Source organism: Lepidochelys olivacea (assembly GCF_965140295.1).
Source record: "Lepidochelys olivacea isolate rLepOli2 genome assembly, chromosome: 2".
NCBI classification, from domain to species: domain Eukaryota; kingdom Metazoa; phylum Chordata; order Testudines; family Cheloniidae; genus Lepidochelys; species Lepidochelys olivacea.
This window is the reverse complement of record NC_140412.1, coordinates 172,738,004-172,758,471: the sequence shown is the minus strand read 5'-3', so window position 1 is coordinate 172,758,471 and position 20,468 is coordinate 172,738,004. Positions and strand designations below refer to the sequence as shown.

General features: G+C 40.2%; 1 protein-coding gene across 1 annotated transcript in view; it reads left to right on the top strand.

Moving 5' to 3' along the window:
• CUL1 (cullin 1) overlaps nucleotides 1-20,468 on the top strand; it is an 84,625-nt gene that overhangs the window by 29,738 nt on the left and 34,419 nt on the right. Inside the window, exons 3-6 of the mRNA XM_084621933.1 lie at nucleotides 11,939-12,113; nucleotides 13,011-13,178; nucleotides 15,766-15,816; nucleotides 16,397-16,487. Of these exons, the coding sequence (XP_084478059.1) occupies nucleotides 11,939-12,113; nucleotides 13,011-13,178; nucleotides 15,766-15,816; nucleotides 16,397-16,487 (485 nt within the window). The remainder of the gene's footprint in view (nucleotides 1-11,938; nucleotides 12,114-13,010; nucleotides 13,179-15,765; nucleotides 15,817-16,396; nucleotides 16,488-20,468) is intronic.

Here is a 20,468-nt window from a genome sequence, read left to right as displayed (position 1 = left end):
AAATGCCATTTGTGTTGATACTGGCATTTAAAAAATTCTAATGTGGTTTAGTTTTAAAAAACACACAAACAAAAAAACAAGTTACCCATCTCATAAGAACATCCAAAACATTTGGTTAGTCAGTATTCCATGAAATGAATTTCTGTGTGAAATATACGTTAAAGGGAGCTGTCCAAATTTAGGATGATCTGAAATTTGCATAAACATTGTTCCAATAAGCCCAATACTCCAAAAGCTGTTTGTTACACTAAAGTGTTCTGATTAACAGTTCACAAATTACTTTTAACAAGGATTCCCCTGGTATTCTATTTTAATATTTAAATTTAGGAGGTTTACTAAAGATCGCGTTTTGTTACACCTCATTATCTACTGCGTAATCCTTTCCTTATTTGTAAATTTGTTTTACTGTGATTAAAATTTTCGTTCAATCATTTTCAGCTTTACTCCTTGAAATCATTTTTCTTTTATCACTTCCTTTGACCTCTGTTAGAGCTAAATATTAGCATATCTGTGGGCAGAATTAGACTCATCTAGTGTTCTTCTGTTGAATGTAATTGCTTTACCTACTATACCAGCTGTAAATAAACACATCTACCTACCATTGTTAAGTAAAATAACAGTTAAATGCAGTGTATTTACAGTTTATAAACTTAAAATAACTTTTTTGTAAATTAAAATATAAAAACATGGTAAGTTTTTTGGGGGTTTTTTTGTTTGTTTTTGTTTTTTGTGTTTTTTGCAGGGGGGAAGGGAGGACAGGAGCAGGGATTGGCTTTGCTACAGTATCGGTAGGAGGACTGCCCAAACAAATGGTCAAGTGCAATACAAATTCAGGCTAGCTTTAGCTATTTAGGCTGCAGGCATTTCTATCTTAACCAAAGACAGCTGCACAGAAGCCTCCACTGGGATACTTCTGACCACTATGTAATGCAAACTTTAAAAGTCTTGAAAAGCAGTTGGCTAAGTAGACAATGATTGTTTCTGCATGCACCCTCTGTTTCTGCTCTGTGATGTGCTGTGTTGGTGAGGGTTTTTTTGTTTTGTTTTTTGTCTCTTAATATTTCAAGTTTAGGGTCACTTGCTGCTTTAGTTGTCTGTATTCTCCAGTCATTCCAGAAATGAGGCGTATTTTTTATTTGGCTATTGATACTAAACTGTTTACATAATATAGATTTATGTCTGCAAACAACCTGAAGTACGATACTAGTGAAGAAGTTAACAAGACAGTTCTATAATGGATCCACTGTTCTTGGCAAAAGTCAAACTTTCCATACAATCTAGTAGAATGTAAGTGGAGCACATTTTAAACTTAAAGTATCTCTTCTCCTCATATCTGGCACATTAACTGAACTGACTGTGCCCTACCCACACTGGTAGTATACTAAGGGGTTCAGTAAGGCAGTTTTTAACGCCCAGCATTTGTCTGCCTCTCCTTCAGCTCCATTGCAAGGCAGCGTTCCACTTTCCTGTCAAGTAGTTTAGGATCGCACTGGGGACATCAGTGCAGTATCGATTAGTCATCATCATCCATGCTGTTTGTGTGCAGTATATGATGTTTCACAACATCTCTGAATGTGTGTCAGCATATGCATTTAAGGAGCCCTTCAAGTTGAAATAAAACCTATACATTTATGTGTGGGGGAAAATGTTGCATCTGATAATGAAATACATATATGTATATATGTACGTGTATATATGTATAGATGTATATATATTTATATATAATGCACATTTCCCCTTGTACAGTAACTTCAATAAACAGGCTTCGACATATAGATATGACTATACAAAGTGTGTAACTCTGCCATTTGGATCTCTTCAGTGTGAAATAACTGCGCGTTGTGCATGATCAATCTCTTTTTTTTTCTCATTTGACTATCATGTTGATCACTTTTTTTTTTAAAGGAACAGGATATTCAGTACAAAAACAGCTATTGAGTGTTGATGCTAAAACTTTTAAATGCATGGATTAAAGAAATCTGAGTTACAGTTCTTATCGTAACTTGCTCCCTTACAGATACAGTAAGAAATATTCTCTACTATATCTCCTGTGTGTGTTTGTAAATGGACGTGGCAACTAAATATTATACTTCCACAAGCTCACAAGTTAAAATTGCTTTGGGAACCATAACTAAGGTATCCTAACTTCTGCATGTTTACACTTCCAGATATAACATTTTATTACCATAGAATTTGTATAGTGTGTGGATATACCCACCTAAAAGTTAGTATGTTTTTATGTATATGTATGTGTAGTTTATAATTTATTTGTTGTAGTCTATTACCTTGAATGCAAAGGGCAGTTTGGGATTGCAAGGAAATCTGAGATTTATACTGTGAGTAGAGCCACTGGAATTTATTTGGTAGATTTAGGGTAGCTGCTTTTGCTTTTCTTCTTACGGAATTCAGACTTGCATTTAAACAGTTGAAGTTCACGTTGTAGATAAATGTGTTCTTTCTCCAATATACATATGTATAGTTACTCCTGCACAAGGTTTGCTGTCAGGGATGGCTGAATTCTGCCACTGACTCTCTAAACAAGTCCCTTCACGAACTGATTCATCTCTTCCCATGTAAACTGGGAATATACCTTGAACACTTTTATATACTCTACATGATTAAAGGTAAATATTTCTTCAGTCTTGTGGAAAACTATCCAGATATAGTGTAGATGGGAACTATTTTAAAAAAGAAAATTGTGGAGAGCGGTTGTATACCAGTCTGAAATAATAATTTTTTTCTAGCAGCTCATGTTACTGTTTTGAAATTGTGCTGCAGCCTTGTAAACACTTTGCCTGAAGGTGAATTAATTTGGCAAGTTCTCAAATTCCTTCAACTATTGATTTATGAGAGGGTTAGAAAAATCATGTAAGTGTTTCCATCGGTCTTAGTTTTTGAAAAAGCTTTATTTGGTTGTTTTGTACCAAGATTTGTTTAATCTTTGTGTCCTATTTGATCTGAAACTATTACTCAACAGTTTTTCTCTAATATTCTGTGTTGTATTAAATGCAATAAGCTACATTTTTTTTTTGGAAAGTCATTTAACTAGAGCTGTGTTTGATTTGCTGGCAGTTCTGAAAAATCATGGAAGAAAACTTGTTTTGGGTTAAGCTGAAAATATTTTTTAAAACTTTCTAGCAAATTGAAAAGTATAAAAACATTGTTTGGATTTTGAGCTTTTATGTTAATTTTTTAAAAATAAAATAACATTCAAAATAATTGAAAAAACATTTTAGAAATGAAAAAGTGAAAAATTTAAAGTCAAACTTTTATTTTGAAAAGTGTCAAAACTTTTTCTTTTAATTTAAGGCTTTTTTCCAATTAAATCAATTCTGTGAATTCAACACAAATTTACAAAATGTTAAAATTTACCCACATCTGCATTTTTTGTCAGAAAAATTATGGTAAAAATATTCCATGCAGCCCTTCACTTAACACAATGCAAATTACTCTATTTCTGTAACTCCCCAAGTCGTTTCTTTTAAAGTGAAGTGGTTTGTGTACTTTTCCTCAGTTATTTTATGCTTATCATTTCCCTGAGTGAAATATTGACAGTAAACACATAAGTGAAAACTAACTTGAGTTATTCCTATGGGCCAGTTCAGCATGGTAAAGAGATTAACCCAGCTTGCTGGATCATAGGAAGTAGCAAAGTTGATGCCCAGAATCCGCATATATAAGGGAGATTATAAGTAATGAACAGAAAAACCATATTTAGAAAGTTGTTGTTGTTGTTATCCTTGTAGCATACTATAGTAAATCCTCAGAGTTGCGAACACCAGAGTTACAAACTGACCAGTCAACCACATACCTCATTTGGAACCGGAAGCACGCAATTAGGCAGCAGCGGAGACACCCCCTCCCACCCGCCCAAAAAAGCAAGTACGGTGTTGTGTTGAATGTAAACTACTAAAAAAATAAAGGGAAAACAGTGTTTTTCTTCTACACTGTAAAGTTTCAAAGCTATTAAGTGTTCAGGTGTAAACTTTTGAAAGAACAGCCATGACGTTTTGTTCAGAGTTACGAACAACTTCCATTCTCATAGCATTCATAACTCTGAGGTTCTTCTCTACTTAATTTTGAAGAACCTTCCCATATAATCTGGTTATGCCTCTCAAGGCAACTTCTTAAATAGTCAGTATCATTATAAGAACATGCAATTAATTTTTGATTTTATGTAAGTTTTTATGCTGCCGTCATTTGTGTAGTATCTGAGTGCCTTCCAGTAGTACGTTAAGTGACATGACTAACATCACATGTGGCTTGTTCTTACTCTCTCCAGGAGGAGAATAGTATGTGTGGGGGGGTTGGGGTAGGTTTTTTAATATGCACATGCTGCTATGTGTTTATATTGGAGAAGGCAGGGTTGAAGAAGTGTGCTTGCACTTGAGCAGTAGGTGGTGAGATTCCTGTGAGCGTTTGTTCCACATACTATGGCTGGCCCCTGAGACACCTCTGTGTTCTGCACAGTTGAGCTTTAGATGAGTAGTCAAGATTTTTTTTTGTAAACACTGCAAAGAGACCAGCAACTTTTAAGATGCAAATGTTGAAGTTGAATTATAACCTAATTATTGGCCAGTTCTGGTGATTGTGTATCACAATTTACAAGAAAGGGAAGGAAAGCTGTGAGAGAGATTTGTCTCTTGAATCTTACACCCATGAATAGCAGCAGGAGGCTTCATTGTGGCTTCACTTTCCCCCATACTTTTTTTTTTTTTTTTTTTTTTTGCCTCAGGTTTAAAGTTAGTATCTCTCTCTGAATAGCAGGATCAGTTTAGAAATAATTTACATTAGGTCCTAATTCTGCAAAGTGCTGTATCTGCTTTGAAAGTAATAGAAATTGAGGGCAGCGCCTCTTAGAAGATACTCATCACATTATTGGATCAGGTCTTGATGTTTACTAGCTGGACAATTCACTTGGGAAAGAAGTAAGACTACACTCCTATGCATATTGGGACAGAATACCCTCTGAGTAATTATATGTCCCCTCAACTTGATTTGTAAATGACTATACAAAGTTGCAAAAACATTCCAGTGAGAGATTTTGATATTTCCTAATAGCCATTTGGATACACACATGACTTCTGAAGTATGCTGCTGTTATGAAACTAGGTTTTACTTTCTCTAGGGCAAGAATTCTTTTTATAGAACTCTCCTTGTGATTTTTGGACTGTGTGTGATGTACTTTGTTTCAGGATTACAGATTGATTACACATGCAGCATTTCAGGTTTTGTTTTGAATACATCAGTCTTCCTGTCAGTGGCTGGCTATAGCATTTGGGGACACAGAGTGTAAACATCAACAGCATGAGAGCAGTATTATTTTTACATGTAGAACATACGGAAGGTCATTTTATGTTCAGAAATACTTTCTGATGGACCACACAACAGGAATAAATGCTGTAATTCATGGTTTGATTTATATAAATCAAGCTGGAAGAATATCAAAATTTGACTATGTAGAATACTTTCATTATGTGCATGCTTGAGATTTGTTGTATGACTGTCCTTATTTTTGGCTAGAATGTCTTTGTCATTTGCACACTTTCATGCAAGTAAATAAATGACGCTAGTTGGTTTGTGTGTGTGAGCAACTGCAGTAACAGGCATATGGTCCCCATAGCTGGAGTCTTGCTTCCATTCTGTTTGCAAAAATAACAAAATTTAGTGGTAATTTGCCAAGAATACTCGTCAATGCTATAATAGTGCTTGAGGTCCTTTGAGACCTCAAGAAAGGACTATGAATGCACCCCTACTTAGATGATTGGTGGCCATCAACAGGTTATGCTCCTTCTTGGAGAACAGGGAGTTGGATCATTAGCAAAGAAAAGATCTTCCTATCTCTCTCAACACTTGGTCTGCCTGGAAGCTTAGCTGGATAGTGAACACAGCAGAGTCAACACAGGGCAGGCTTACAGTGTTGGGATTAGTCCTTCTGTGACCTGAGAATAGGACTGCTGAAAGGTGTTTATCCATAGCAGTGAGCTTGGAGGTGGTCCTTGGGGGCCTAGTTTACCAATAAGAGCAGAAAAAATTGCTGTTTCAATGTGGAATTGGTATCAAAGGACTGTAATGATGATTCTCCAGCTGCTGGCCCTATGGTGGAGGCTGGATCACAGGAACTGATGGGGAGAACCTCCAGTGGTCAGTTCTGAATACAAAAATGAACCTATTGGGATGACTTAGAGCAGAGGGACCACAGAGAAATGATGGTTAATTGGCCACCTCAAAATGAAGGCAAAACTCAATCGGCTCTCCATTGGCGAAATCACAGGAAGTAAATGGACAAACTCCCACATGTGGCTGTTTGTCCTGGGTTGAACACCACTTCGTCCAGGGTCGGGGGAGCTCAATCACAAGATGTCTGCAGTATGCTAGAGTTGGGGAACTGCAGATTATCATCAAGATCGATAGGAAGACAGAGGGTTATTTCAGCCCATTCAAGGATCAAGTCTCTTGGGAAATAGATGTTCTGTTACTTGAGTGGAACTTTAAACTGCTATATGTGTTCTCGTTCTGGCCCATAGTGGGCAACAAGAGCATCATTTTTCACACAACGTACAGTCAGCCTGTGGAACTCCTTGCCAGAGGATGTTGTGAAGGCCAAGACTATAACAGGATTCAAAAAAGAACTAGATAAGTCCATGGAGGATAGGTGCATCAGTGGCTATTAGCCAGGATGGACACAGATGGTATCCCTAGCCTCTGTCTGCCAGAAGCTGGGGATGGGCAATGGGATGGATCACTTGATGATTACCCGTTCTGTTCATTCCCTCTGGGGCATTGACCACTGTTGGAAGACAGGATATTGGGCTAGATGGACCTTTGGTCTGACCCAGTATGGCCGTTCTTAAGTTCTTATCAGTTGCTATGGGGCAGGGAGGGCAGTTCCCCCGCTTCCCCTGACTTTTCATAGGTCTGTATGCTCTATTGTGTCTTCCACTCTTTGCCACCTTGTACTTCCCACTTTTCAGGAAATAAAATAATCACATATAATAATCTACATGCTGGTACAACTTGCTGACAAACCTGTACCACTCCTCTCCAGCCACCACCTCCCCATTTTTCTAAATTGACGCCCCTGGTGAGGAAGTTCTCCAAAAGAAAGCCATGCCCACAGGAAACTTCGTTCTGAACTCACCAGACTGGCTGTGAGTACCCTGGCTTCCTGGACCTAGTGAAGCCTCCATTCCATCTCCAGTGACAGAAGTACTGTCCATTCACTTCAGGCTTACAGCGTGGCTCTTGATAGGGCAAGTTGAGTCGAGAGAGGCCTTTTTTGATAAGGTCATTTCAACCTTGATTAATTCAGAGAATACATTTATTTGGATTTAGTATGCAAGAGTTTGGAAGGTATTCACTAAGTAATGTGAAAATAGAGGTTTGATGCTATGCTGTATTGAATTCTGAATATCGTGGAATTTTTGCTGAATGGTTGGGGCATAGGAATGAGTGCCAGTTCATTGAAAGTTAACTGCTGCAGTTGCAGCCTTTTAGAACGATGTAGACCAGTGGTCTCCAACCTTTTTACGCAAAAGATCACTTTTTGAACTTAAGATCAATTCAGGATCTATCTTGCCCCTTCCCTGAGGACCACCTGCTCACTCCACTCCCCCCTCCTCCCTGTCCCTCGTTCTCCACCCTCACTCACTTTTACCAGGCTGGGGCAGGAGGTTGGGGTGCAGGAGTGTGGGGTGCAAGCTCTGGGAGGGAGTTTGGGTGCAAGAGGGGGCCCCAGGCTGGTGCAGAGTGTTGGGGTGCAGGAGAGGGTGAGAGGTGTGGGCTCTGGGAGGGAGTTTGGTGCAGGAGGGGGCTCCGGGCTGGTGCAGGGGATTGGGGTACAGGAGGGGGTAACGGGTGTGGGCTCTGGGGCAGGCGGGTGGGGTGTGTGCAGGGTCTGGGAGGGAGCTCTGGGGTGGGGATTCAGGAGGGGGTGTGAAGTGCAGGCTCCGAACGGGAGGTGGCTTCCGGTCGGCGGCGCAGAGGAGCTCAGGCTGCCTGCCTGCTGTGGCCGCACGCCGCTCCTGGAAGCGGCTGGCTGCTGGCACATCTCTGTGGTCCCTGGGGAGGAAGTGGGTGCAGCAGGTCTCCATGTACTGCCTGCACCTGCAAGCACTGTCCCCGCAGCTCCCTTTGTCCGGGAAGCGGCCAATGGGAGCTGTGGGGATGGTGCTGGGGGGGGCGGGAGGGGAGCACGTGGAGCCACCTCATTCCCCTCTTCCCCCAGAGGCCACAGAGACGTGCCAGCAGGCAGCCGCTTCTGGGAGCAGCATGGGGGCCATGGCAGGCAGGCAGCCTGCCTGAGCCCCTGTGCCGCCAGACTTTTAGTGGCCCGGAGATCGCGATCAACTTGCCGAGGCTCCAGGATCAACCAGTCGATCGTGATGTAGACCATACAACTTTGGGGAAATCTCCAGTCATATTGAGATGTTTGCTAAATTGGACAAAAAGGCCTGTGCTCAAACCACCCATTTTATCATTAAAGTAAATTTGAATCAGAATGCCCTTACCAAATCACTGTTCAAGCTATCTGGAGGGACATCACCATTACATTTATCCCTCAGAGTCTTTTTGCTTGCCATAAGTTTGGCTATGCCAATTGGAGAACATCATGCCCTATCTTGGAGTACCTCCTATCTCGTTTTATCCAGGCAACGCTGTGGTCAAAACAGTGCCACACTTCTTACTAATGGTTGCCTGCCTTTTCACGAGAATCACAGCATAACCCTGTCTTTTTTTTTTTAGTCCTAACCCAAATACAAATAGTGAAGGAAGTTCAGCATCTTAGAAGAACTTAATGTTTGGCAGGGGAGAGGGCATAAGAAATGGATAACAGCAGCCTAGTTAGCCTTGTCTAATCGAATAAAACAACTCCATTAGAGAAGCTTATTTCATAGTGGGAAAGAAGTTTTAGGAAGCATTCAGGGTCTACTGAATGAGAGAGCTGGCCTTTCTGAGGACAGCAGAAGCAGATGTATTTGCTGGTGATCTATGAAGTTGCTACTTGCACATAACCTACACCTTTCCCAGCATCACAGGGTTGACGTCCAAGTTTCAGTGAATGCAGTGTTCAAAAGGAGCCTCTGCAGGCTGTTATGAGGTGCTCATTCTATGGCAAATGGAATGCTGTTTTGCGAGGACCTAAGAATCTTGACTAGCATGTAGGGGGTTAAAAATAAGTGTGCCATACCTGATCCCTTTTTTCTCTTCCGTTGAGATTCTCTATGCCAGTCCAGACTCCTCCCTCTTCAAATTAGCATCACTTTTTATATATTTCAAATTACAGAAATCTCTAGTTAATATCTTACCATAGAACGTCTTTTGATTAGTCAGCAGAACATATACTGCTATTTTTATATCCAGAAGTGAATAAGATGTGTGTGCTCTCTCTGTTTGTTGACCAAAGGAATTGTAGCCAGGTAGAGATTGGGATCTCTACAAGAAAATTATCTGGTAGGGAAATACTCGATTGACGATGCACACATTTTAAATGTTGTAGTACAGCACTTCTCCCAACTACATTGCATCTCTCAGACTCCAGCTATGGGGACCGTATGCCAGTTACTGCAGTTGCTGGAGGAAATGTTAAATAGACATGGTTCAACCAAAACAGGATGGCTAGTGTGAACACAATCTACCATTAAAAGTTACAATTCCATTGGACCTATTGTAAATTACAGTGATACCATGCTCTATACAAAGGTGAAAAGGAAAAGCCAACTGTGATCTTTCTCTGTTCTCCTGAATGCCATAAACTAATAAAATACATTTTATTCGTGTCCCATGAACTCAAAGTACTTTATTATGGAAAATGAAACTTATTTACAGCTAATTGCAACATAATAATGAGTGATTGGTAGCATACTAAATAATGAGAATTTAAGTAAGAATGTGATTTCTTAGAGAAGGAAAGAGATTAACTGTACTAATCTGCATTAACTCTCTCATACAATGATCTCTATAGAAGCCAAGTTTAAGAATATAATCTAAGTGGATTCTAGAGTTTAAGATCAGAAGGGACCACTAGATCATCCAGTCTGACCTCTTGTAAATCACAGACCATTAAAGTTTACCCATTTATCCCTGTTATGAGCCCAATAACTTGTATGACTAAAGCATCACTGGGGGAGGATTCTATACCAGGCTTACGTGGAAAGATGACTATATAGCATTCAGCTGACAGTTAACGTTACTAAAGAATGAACGTTGAATACAATATACAAGTGTTCTGTGTAACTGGAAGACAATGGCATTGTTATATTGCCGATAGTACTATTCATCACATCTTACATAGAGATCCTTGAATTGAGTTTCAGATCAGTACAAGTAATGACAGATTCCAGAACTTTTGGATAAACTAGGTTGAAGAGCAGCTTAATCTTTTCTACAAAAGACAATAGTTCTGATCTTATACCTTCATGAACTGATAGTGTCCTGAAGCTGCCATCACTTTAGCACTAATCCAATATTTTATGTTTTTTAATGATTTTTTAGGATTTTTATAGGAAATCCTAATATTTGGCACTGAGGTGGGGATAACACATGGGAATAAACACATGGAATACATTTCCAAAAAGGGTAAAATTTAAGTGAAGAGGATTGTATTCTTGGGGTATAAGTAGATGACTTTTTAAAATAAACATGCAAGTGGGGATGCAGAAGAAATGAGAAAATAAACTGGAGGGAAACAGAAAGGGTGATCATAAAGACCTTGAGCCTTTGTGTTTGCTGAAGTGTCAAATACTTTCTTGATTCAAGCTGAGAATTAGTTTTAAGAATTAGAATTTCTCCTGGGAACGTGTCATTCAGAACTGAATGCAGTTTTCTATGTCTGGTCAAACTAAAGCTATAAAAGAATTATTACCACACTGCTCCTTGACTTGATGATTGTTTGTAGCCCAAAATTGCTTTGGCCTTTTATTTAATCACATCACATTACAAACAAATATGTACTTTGCTGTCCATTAGCGATACCGGGTCTCTTTCTGCATAACTGCCTCCCATGTTTCATCTTCCCCCTGTGTGCGCGCAGACACACTTGTTTGTTTTTCCTCAGCTTGTATTAGCTTACATTCTTCAAGAATTAATCTAATTTTATTTTCAGCCCATGTTTCTGGTCTCTTTCTTCATCTGTTCAGACTAGTGCTTAAATTCCTTCCAGTTCAGGAACAAGTGAAATTCACCTCTGTGCAGCAGGCCAGCACAATGCCTATGCATCCATTTAAAGTTTAAATGGAGTTTAACTGGCACAGAGGCCTTGTGCATCATTTTCACCTTTATCAGCAAATTACTGTGGTTTACTTCATCTTCCAGCTTATTAATAAAGATGTTAACGAAGATTGCTCCTAATATCAGTCCCTGCTGTACTCTCCTAGATCTGTCTCTGCATTTAGATAAATTTGATTATTACCTTTTGTTCAATCTTTTAGACAGTTTTCTTTCAAAATGGCAACATTCTAATTCTAGCAAAAAGTGAAGGCAGTGAGATTAGCCTTGCAAGATTTCATTATGTAAGCGTGTGGTCACTTTTCCTGATAGATCACCCTCTAAATGTATTTCATGATGTTTCTTCTCTTGATATTGTTTTCTTAGATTATTTTGCTGGGAACAGAAACTAAATTAACAAGAAAACAATTGCCAGGATAACTTTTGACCTTTTGAGAATTGTTACTACATTAATTCAGTCAGAAATACGTTGTTCTGTTTTTAGTTCCACTACAGACCGAGATGCTTTGGACAAATAACTTAATCTGTCTTTCCTTCACCTTTCCCGTTTGTAACATGGGGATACTACTTACTGACACCACAGATAATCCTCTCAGGAGGGCTAAATCATTGTTTATAAACTCTTTGAGATGGGTTCAGATGGAACTCCTAGAATTTGCATAGAATATGTGTCATACACAGATATATGTATATTCCTTAACTTTTCTATCAGTCATGTTTATAACTACTGTACTAGTGTACACCAGTCTAATCAAGCACGAGGAGCTGGAGTACCTCCTTCTAAATCTAAAAAAGGCCAGACACCTGGAGGAGCTCAGTTCGTTGGCTTAGAACTGTACAAACGACTTAAAGAATTTCTGAAGAACTACTTGACAAATCTCCTTAAGGTAAGGCGGCATCATGTCAACTCAATGAATAATTACATGAAACTCATGTGAACTGGAGTCAAAATAGTACAGTAAAACTAAAAATATCTGAAGCCATTGCAAGTAAAATTGTCGAGTGATCAAATTTGTAGAAAATCATGAAATTTAACATCTTAATTGTTTCATTAAGCTTTGACTTTTTACCTTGTACACAAGTCAATCACTGTGAAATAAACACAAAACTTCTCGCACCATTGGGTGATGCTCACAAGCTATCCTATGTAACTCTTTAATTTGCTGTGAGTGGAGCTCAATTTTGTTTAGCTAATAGCTAACCTCAATATTAACCCTTCTGCAAAAAGAAAAAGGACAGCTTGTTGGTCTAGTTGGGAAAGATATTTTAGTATCTCCTGTATCCTGTAACATTTTTCTTGCTTCAGCACTGAAGTCTGGGATGTAAGAGCCAGGTGTGATGCCTTATCTCTACCAAGATAGCAGCTTTAACTGCTGCTATGTGCAGGGGTACCAAGGAGAGAGAGACAGTATTCACTCTTGACGCTTGGGTAGCAGTTATACTTAGAAATTTAGCACATGACCTTTACCACTGTTGCAGGTCTGCAGGTAGTAATTGTGGAGGCTGTAGAATAGAGTGGGATCAAGCATTTTTTCTAGGTATCTAACCCATAACGCTAACAGTTTACCAGGCCACTATCAAGGTAAGAATGGATTTAGTAATACTTTTTCCTACGTGCAGCCATACCTGTTTCTGTAGTAGAGTTCTTACTGGAAGCAGCAGCATATGTTGTATGTCATGGATTTCGGTTTACAGTAGACGATTACTTTTATCTCTACATAGCATTATATTGTATATTAAAAAAATAAGCAGTCTACAGTATTGGTGGACTTTCTCTGTTTCAGGATGGTGAAGACTTGATGGATGAGAGTGTGCTGAAATTTTACACTCAACAATGGGAAGATTATAGGTTTTCAAGCAAAGTGCTGAATGGAATTTGTGCCTACCTCAATCGACATTGGGTTCGTCGTGAGTGTGATGAAGGTCGTAAGGGAATATACGAAATCTACTCAGTAAGCATTTTAAAGAGCTTTCTCTTCAAGTATTTTATTGGTTTTAACTTTTAATTAAAACATTCTGATGGAAATATAAATATATCCCTACTGTGTTCCTAGCCTACTGCACCAGGCATCTGCTTTCTCTTCCCACAAATCCCTCTTTAAAACTCACTATTTGTATGAGGCTCACCAGTATTTGACAGTTTTGCAAGCTTATATACCTTTTTCCTTCTCCATGTTTAGACAAGCTAAATCATAGTATTTTATATAACCTCCAAAGTTTCCTTCCTTGCTCTTCCTGCCTCCAGAATGTTGTTCTGTGTTCTGTTGGGGACAGTCATCAGTTTTGTTGGTAATTTTGTTTTTTCTGGACATACCTCTTTCATACAAAATTTTTGCAGCAGCATATTAACATCATCTAAAGCTATTTTAGTCATATTTTCCTCTTCTCCCCTTTCACTGGCTTTTCATCTTCCACAAAAATTGAAGATTTTTTCACTTTGAAAACTATTCATGACAGCCTCCTGATCAGCTCTTCTTTTATTTCCCTGTCTAATGGGCTGTATTCCATCTAAACCTTTTTCCTGACTGTGTTTTCTTCTGACTTCTGGCTATGCCATGTTCTGGGGAGCAATCCAGGCTATTGAGGGGTTGTCACTTCTTGCTCTGTAACCCTGAGTGCCTCAAAATGCTGTGCTGCTGTAGCTCCATTTTCTGGATGCTTCCAGCCAAAATACAAGCATGCATTGAGTGTCTGTGTTAAGGAACTCTGAGTCAGCAACTCTGATTCCAGTAGCTTTCTTGTTATACCACTGCCACGTTCTGGCCTCCACCAGCCTTGGTTACACCTGGCAAGATGACCCTAAAACCCCAGTCCCAAATTTCCCAAAATTATGTGCTCTGCACTATCCAGCCCTCTCCTAGATCATTCAGAGAGATATTAAGGTTCTTTTGTTCCTTTAAAGATACAGTACCCAGCAGCTTGCCACATTAACTAGAGTTAACATTCAATTTAAATGAAACACAGCACTGGGTTGATTTAGATTAAAGTAAAACAAGTTTATTAACAAAAGGAGATCGAATTCTAAGTAAGTCAAGTAAAAAGGATAGAGCTAGAAATGGTTACAAGAAAATGACAGTGGAAAAACACTTTCCAGGGCTAAGATTTAACAAAACCAAGCTACAGCCTTTGTTCATGATAGTTTCCTTAACAAGCCATCTTCCTGTAAGATGGCTGATCACCCCTCTGGTCAGTATTTCCCCAGAGTGCTTGGTTCCTTTGTTGTCTTAGGTGAAACATAACTTGGGGTTCTTTGCCCCTCTCTTTTATAGCCTAGTGCATCTTTGAAATGGACTATTCTGAAGGCTCCCCCTCCCCGCCCCAAGTAATTATTTTTTTTTTTTTTATTCAAGCTGTGAGGAAGGGGACGTGGAATCTCGTGTTAAAGGAAGGTTTCATGCTTGTTTCTTCCCCCATTGGTGTTTGCTAAAATGAAAATTGATCTGTTCCTGAAATTTCCTACCCCTGCTGTGATGCTGAGTGGATATATCCTCCCCTTGTTGGCTTGATGTTCCTGTTTACTTTCTGTGTAAATTGCATTCACATTTTCTCTAAAACCTTCAAGGTGGTAGAACTGAATTCCTTTGTCTAGGTTGGGGTAACTTCAGCCCTGCCTCACTCTTTGATAACATAAGCTCCAGTATGTTTGTAACTTTGAATTTGTCCTCCATACATACGCCATGCAATAATATTAGTGATCACCGTGTTATTAGCTTTCTATTGATATCTTACATAACACCTTCTATATACAGATTATGTCATTAGTGAGTTGGGGTACGATAAACTGATCAGGTCAGCTGAAACTCATTACCAGATGCTAATTAGCCCTATGCTCTCTTTCATTGGGATGCTGTTAGGGCACAGGCTACAAATCCTCTTCCATTTTACTCCTTGTATTTGAAACAACGTCTCAATAAATATGCCCTAGGCACCCTATCTTTCCTCTGTATTACTTCTGAAAACCAGTCTAAACTGTCATGTCTAACAGTGATGATATTCTCCCCCTCATTTGAACTCTGTTGTACTCATTTGTGAGTGTAGATTGTTATATGTTGAAGGAATCTTTTAGTTTCTGCTTAGTACATATTTTATTGCATTATGAAAATAACTCTGCATTGGGTGGGACGATAAAAACAATTTAGGAGGGCGTCTTTACTGAGTGTTCATCTTCCAGCTGGTCCTTCTCTGACCATTCAAATTCAAAGTCCCTACATCAGAAAAATCCCATTTTAAAATATTTTTTTATTAAAAGTAGAGTAGGATTCAGGTACGTGCTGGACAGCCCTATTCCTGTCTGGGGGATGAGGAAGACGGGGGTTCAGAAATACTGTTATCTGATCATTTAGAGTGTGGGGATAGTTATAAAACATGTAAGTTTTCCCTGAGATAGCTTAGCTAACTGAGACTTGACTGCCATAACAAAAAGCTTCTTAAAAATAAATTATAACTATTTAGCATAATACAATATTTCAGTTTTCCATAAAGGATTATCCTGTGTATATATAAGCCTTTCCTCTTTTCTTCTCCCTTCCCCAATCTTAGCTTGCCTTGGTGACCTGGAGGGACTGTTTGTTCAGGCCGTTAAATAAGCAGGTACATATTTTATGAATACTGCATTATTTCACAAGGTTAGTATTGAAATGTCACAAGTAACTATTCCAAGGTGAACTGCAAAAGGGAAGAAAAAAGCCTTCTGCTTCTCCTTTAATGAATTTTTAGTAATAGGGGACATCAGGTGCAACATCTGTTACATATGAGGGATGGAGAGAGGCTGCTAATTTTGTGTGACTGTTACAGACGTATGGTTTAGCGAAGCATGGATTGGCAAGGTTCTAGTGTATATTTCAAATGTAAACAAGCAGAATTTATTAAACCGAAGTTTAGAGGTTGCTTATATATTATAGAGAAATAGTTAAAGGCACAAACAGATGCTTTTATATTTCTTTGCAGTTCGTTAGCTAGAATATTGAATTGTAAGTTACTGACGTGCACAACTTTCAGTGATGTTTGTGGGAATTCTGTTTGGTGTTAAGATTAGCACATTGCTTTATTTCTTTTTCAGGTGTTTGGATTGTCTTGAGCGTGGAAGTACATGCCTGATTGATTACTGTATTTATTGACCAAGTAGTTGGTTTTAATGTATGTTGACTCATTTTTAATTTGTATTTCAAAGGTAACAAATGCTGTGTTGAAACTGATAGAAAAGGAAAGAAATGGTGAAACCATCAACACCAGGCTGATCAGTGGAGTCGTACAATCCTATGGTAAATGAATTTTCTGTAAGATTTACTTGTAGCCACTTGGAAAATCTCCCACCAGAGCCCTGAAGCAACATTTTTACCATAGCTGATTAAGAAAGATTTTTGCAGTAGAATAAACTTTTAGTAGTGTAATTTGCCATGTAAAATTTTTAACTTTATTCTGTCTGAGAATGGGGGGGGAAGTGACAGATCATGTATGCCTCTAAATAACTCCATCCCAATTAATAATGCAACCTTTTCTGTTTTGAGAGGCAAAAATTCATAGCTAGAAATAATCAAACTCTAAGCCTGTAGTAGATGTTCTTCTTCGAGGGATGGTCCCTATGTATTCCGCTCTTGGGATATGCATGTGAAACGTGTTTCAGTCTGGAATTTTTTGTAAGCAGTGTCCCTTGACCTGCCCATGTGCTGTAGCTCTTGTTGTAGTCCGAACCGAGGGCATAAAAGGTAGTGCGTGGTGACACCTCTTCAGTTCCTTCTTACCGCTTCATGGTCTGAGTCAGAATCTTCCTTATCCTCACTCCTTTTTTTACTGTCATTACTGTAACATATTGTATATACTTAGTTTGAGTAGTCTTCAAGGCATAGTCTACATAGCAGAGTTAGTGTTGTTTTTCCCCCATTTTCTTCCACACGTGGGGATATTTTTCCTCCTGAGAAGTTTGGGATTATGCCCAGAATCCCAGAGTTCAGAAATTGTGTTTCTTGCCCTTGCTCCTCTTCAGAGAAGTGATCATCAATACTGCCTGTACTGCGTGGGTGAGGCTCATGTTTCTGCCAAGTGCAGCAACTGCTGCTCTTTTTGCCGCAGAACTTGTGAAGGTTGGGAACTAAGACTACAGAAAACATCTCACGTAGAAGTCAATGAAGCTCTAATCAGATCCAGACTTGGGACCACCATCAACCCCCATACATCAGTCTCACCAGGTGGGCAGTGCCCTCTGAGCACAAGGTTGGCAACATAGGCTAAGACTTAAGCCTAAGCAGAAGGCTTCACATGAGAACCAAGGGCACTCTCATAGACTTAAGGACAAGCCATCTTTGTTTAAAACCACCCCATCAAAGATGGGAGAGCTAGCAAGTACAGGCACTTAGGCTTTAGTCCCAAATAAATCATCTCCGCAGGAGAAGGCGGTACGCAAGGGTACAGATCCAACGGCTCTAACATTGGCTCTGATTGTGAAGGCTCAGGATAAACGGCTCCTGGTGATGCCATCCATTTCTAGAGCTGATGCAGTATCAGGAGTGACATGGCCCCAAAGGACACCCGACCACCATGGTGATGAAGGAAGTTCCAGTTCAGACAGCTCTGCCAATGGAGACTCCTTGTACTGAAGGGTTATCAGAGACCTGGGTCTCCCTGGAAGACCTGTTTGCTTTTTCCTATCTGCATTCACCCCTCCTATTGAGGACCATCTCTAATCCGGGATGCTGTTACACCAGAGGAAGACATTATCCGAACAAGGCAAAGTTGTTCTTCCATCCCACCTGCCAGCCTTGGGGCATAACCATTGGTAACATAAGTACCCTTGGAGATAAGGGATCCAGCTTTCCAAGCGAAGAGTTTCTCTTGATGGGGCTGTCAGGACCTGTGTCCCTTTATTGATGCCACTCATTCCCCTCCACTGATCTTCAGAGGTTGCCTTACTCAATTTGCCAAAAAAATTGTAGTTATCCCCTGACTACAGACAAATGGTATTAGAGATTGTTCATGGTTGCTATTTGATGGAGTTTCTGGTACCTCTAACCCGCAACCCCCTCTTCCCGATTCCTTTTCAGGGACCACTGTCATGGGGAGATTGTGCATCAAGAGGAGAACTCCATTCTCTCCAGGGGAGCCATAGAAAGGGTTCCACCTGAACATCAAGGGAAGGGATTCTTTTCACCTTACTATTTGATTCCCAAGAAAAATGGGAGATGGAGGCTAGTTCTCAGTCTGGGACAGCTGAACAGATTAATTCAAAAACTAAAGTTCTACGTGATATCCTTGGCATCAGTAATTCCCTTGTTAGAGGAAACATGGTTCGCAGCTCTCAACATGAAAGATGCATATTTTCATTTAGTCCTCTACCCAACCCACAGGAGTTTCCACAGGTTCCTCTCTGATCACAAGCATTACCAATTCAGAGTCCTCCCACTTTGGTCTAGCTTCAACACTCAGAGCTTCACAAGGTTCTTTTCAGTAGTGGCAGCTTGGATGAGAAGAGAGGGATTTACAGTCTTCCCTTACCTCAACGATTGGCTTCTGATGGGCAGTTCCTACAAGGAAAGTCCAGCGGGCAACCGTTGTTGTACTCAACCTTCTGACTTCCCTGGGTGTCCGCATCAATCACAAAAAAATTCGCATTAACACCCATGAGGTTCATAAATTGTATAAGTGATATGTTGGACTCGACTACAGCAAAAATGTATCTATCTCTCAAGAGGTTTCAGACCATGAGTGCTTTGATTCATCAGGTCACTGTCAGACCCAGAACGTCAATCAAAACTTGCCTTTCCCTCCTCGGCCACATGGCCATATGCACATACTTGATGCCGTTCTCCAGGCTTCATCTTTGCTGCCTACAAGCCTGGCTTCTCTCCATGTACGCACCAGAGAAGGGCAATATAAATGATAGATGATTGTTCCACCCAAAGTTTTAGACTCTTGTCTGGTGAACAAAATCAGAGAAGGTTCGTGGGGGAGTCCCTTTCCTCACAGCAGCTCCCAAGGAACCCAAATACCTCCCTCTTTCGTTGGGTTGCTCATGTGAGTTATCATATGGAGCAAGGCATCTGGATCCTATGGGAGTCCCATATGCTTATCAATTTACTAGAACTCTGAGCAGTCCATTGAGCTTGCAAACCCTTCCTCCCACTCACCCAATCCAGACACGTCCAAATAATTTCAAACAACATGACAATCGTATTTTATATAAGTGTGTGTGTGTGTGGGGGGGGGGTTCCCTCCTTGTGCATTGAGGCAGTCACCCTGGAATTGGTGAACCAGCCATCACATAACCCTGTTAGCAACATATTTATCAGGGGTGTAAAACTCCCTAATGGACTGCTTGAGCAGACACTTTTCCTCAATCACAAATGGGAGATTCACAATTCAGTTCTTGACGACATCTTAGCCCAATGGGGAATTCCAACCTGGGAACTTCTTGCCTACCGAGAGAACAAGAAACTTACTTGGTACTGCTCCAGAGCAGCCCTAGGCAAGGGTTTGATGGAAGATGCTGTCCTGGTATCATGGAAGGGTCTCCTGGGGTATGCCTTCCCTCTCATCCCATTGATATCACAGGGTCTACAGAAAATCTATGAAGACAGAGCTTACGTCATCCTGACTGGGGCCAACTGTCTGAGATAGTTCTGATTTATGGATCTGTTGAAGTTCTCAGTTCACTTATCTATGAACATCCTCACATTGCCAAACCTTCTAACCCAGCACAAGGGCAGGTTCAAGCACCCCAATCCAGGACCGCTGCAACTCAGGGCCTGGCATTTGAATGGGTGTCAGAAATAGAGCACTTGTGTTCTAAAGGGTTGCAGTCCATCCTTAACCAAAGCAGAAAAGCTGTTACTCAGGAAAATGGAAGAATTTTTTCTCTTGGGCTCACAAAGAATCTTGTCTCCAGAATCTGCTGGATCATTTCTTCTTAGAGTATCTGCTTATACTTAAGTCTTCAGGCCTTGTGCTCAATTCTCTGTGAGTGTATTTAGCAGTGATCATCACTTTCCATCCTCCAGTGGACAACAGTACAATCTTCACTCATCCTGTCACAACTAGATTTCTGAAGGGGATTCTGAAATCCTTTCCACCATTAGTGAAGTTTGCACATTGGTGGGACCTCAATTTTGTTTTATCGTCACTCACTTTACCCCCCCCCCCCCCCGAGCCTCTAGACACATGCTCTGTGGCCTATCTGTCCATGAAGGTGGCCTTCCTAATAGCCATGATGTCAGCCAGAAGAGTCACTGAGCTCGGCACACTCCTGGTGC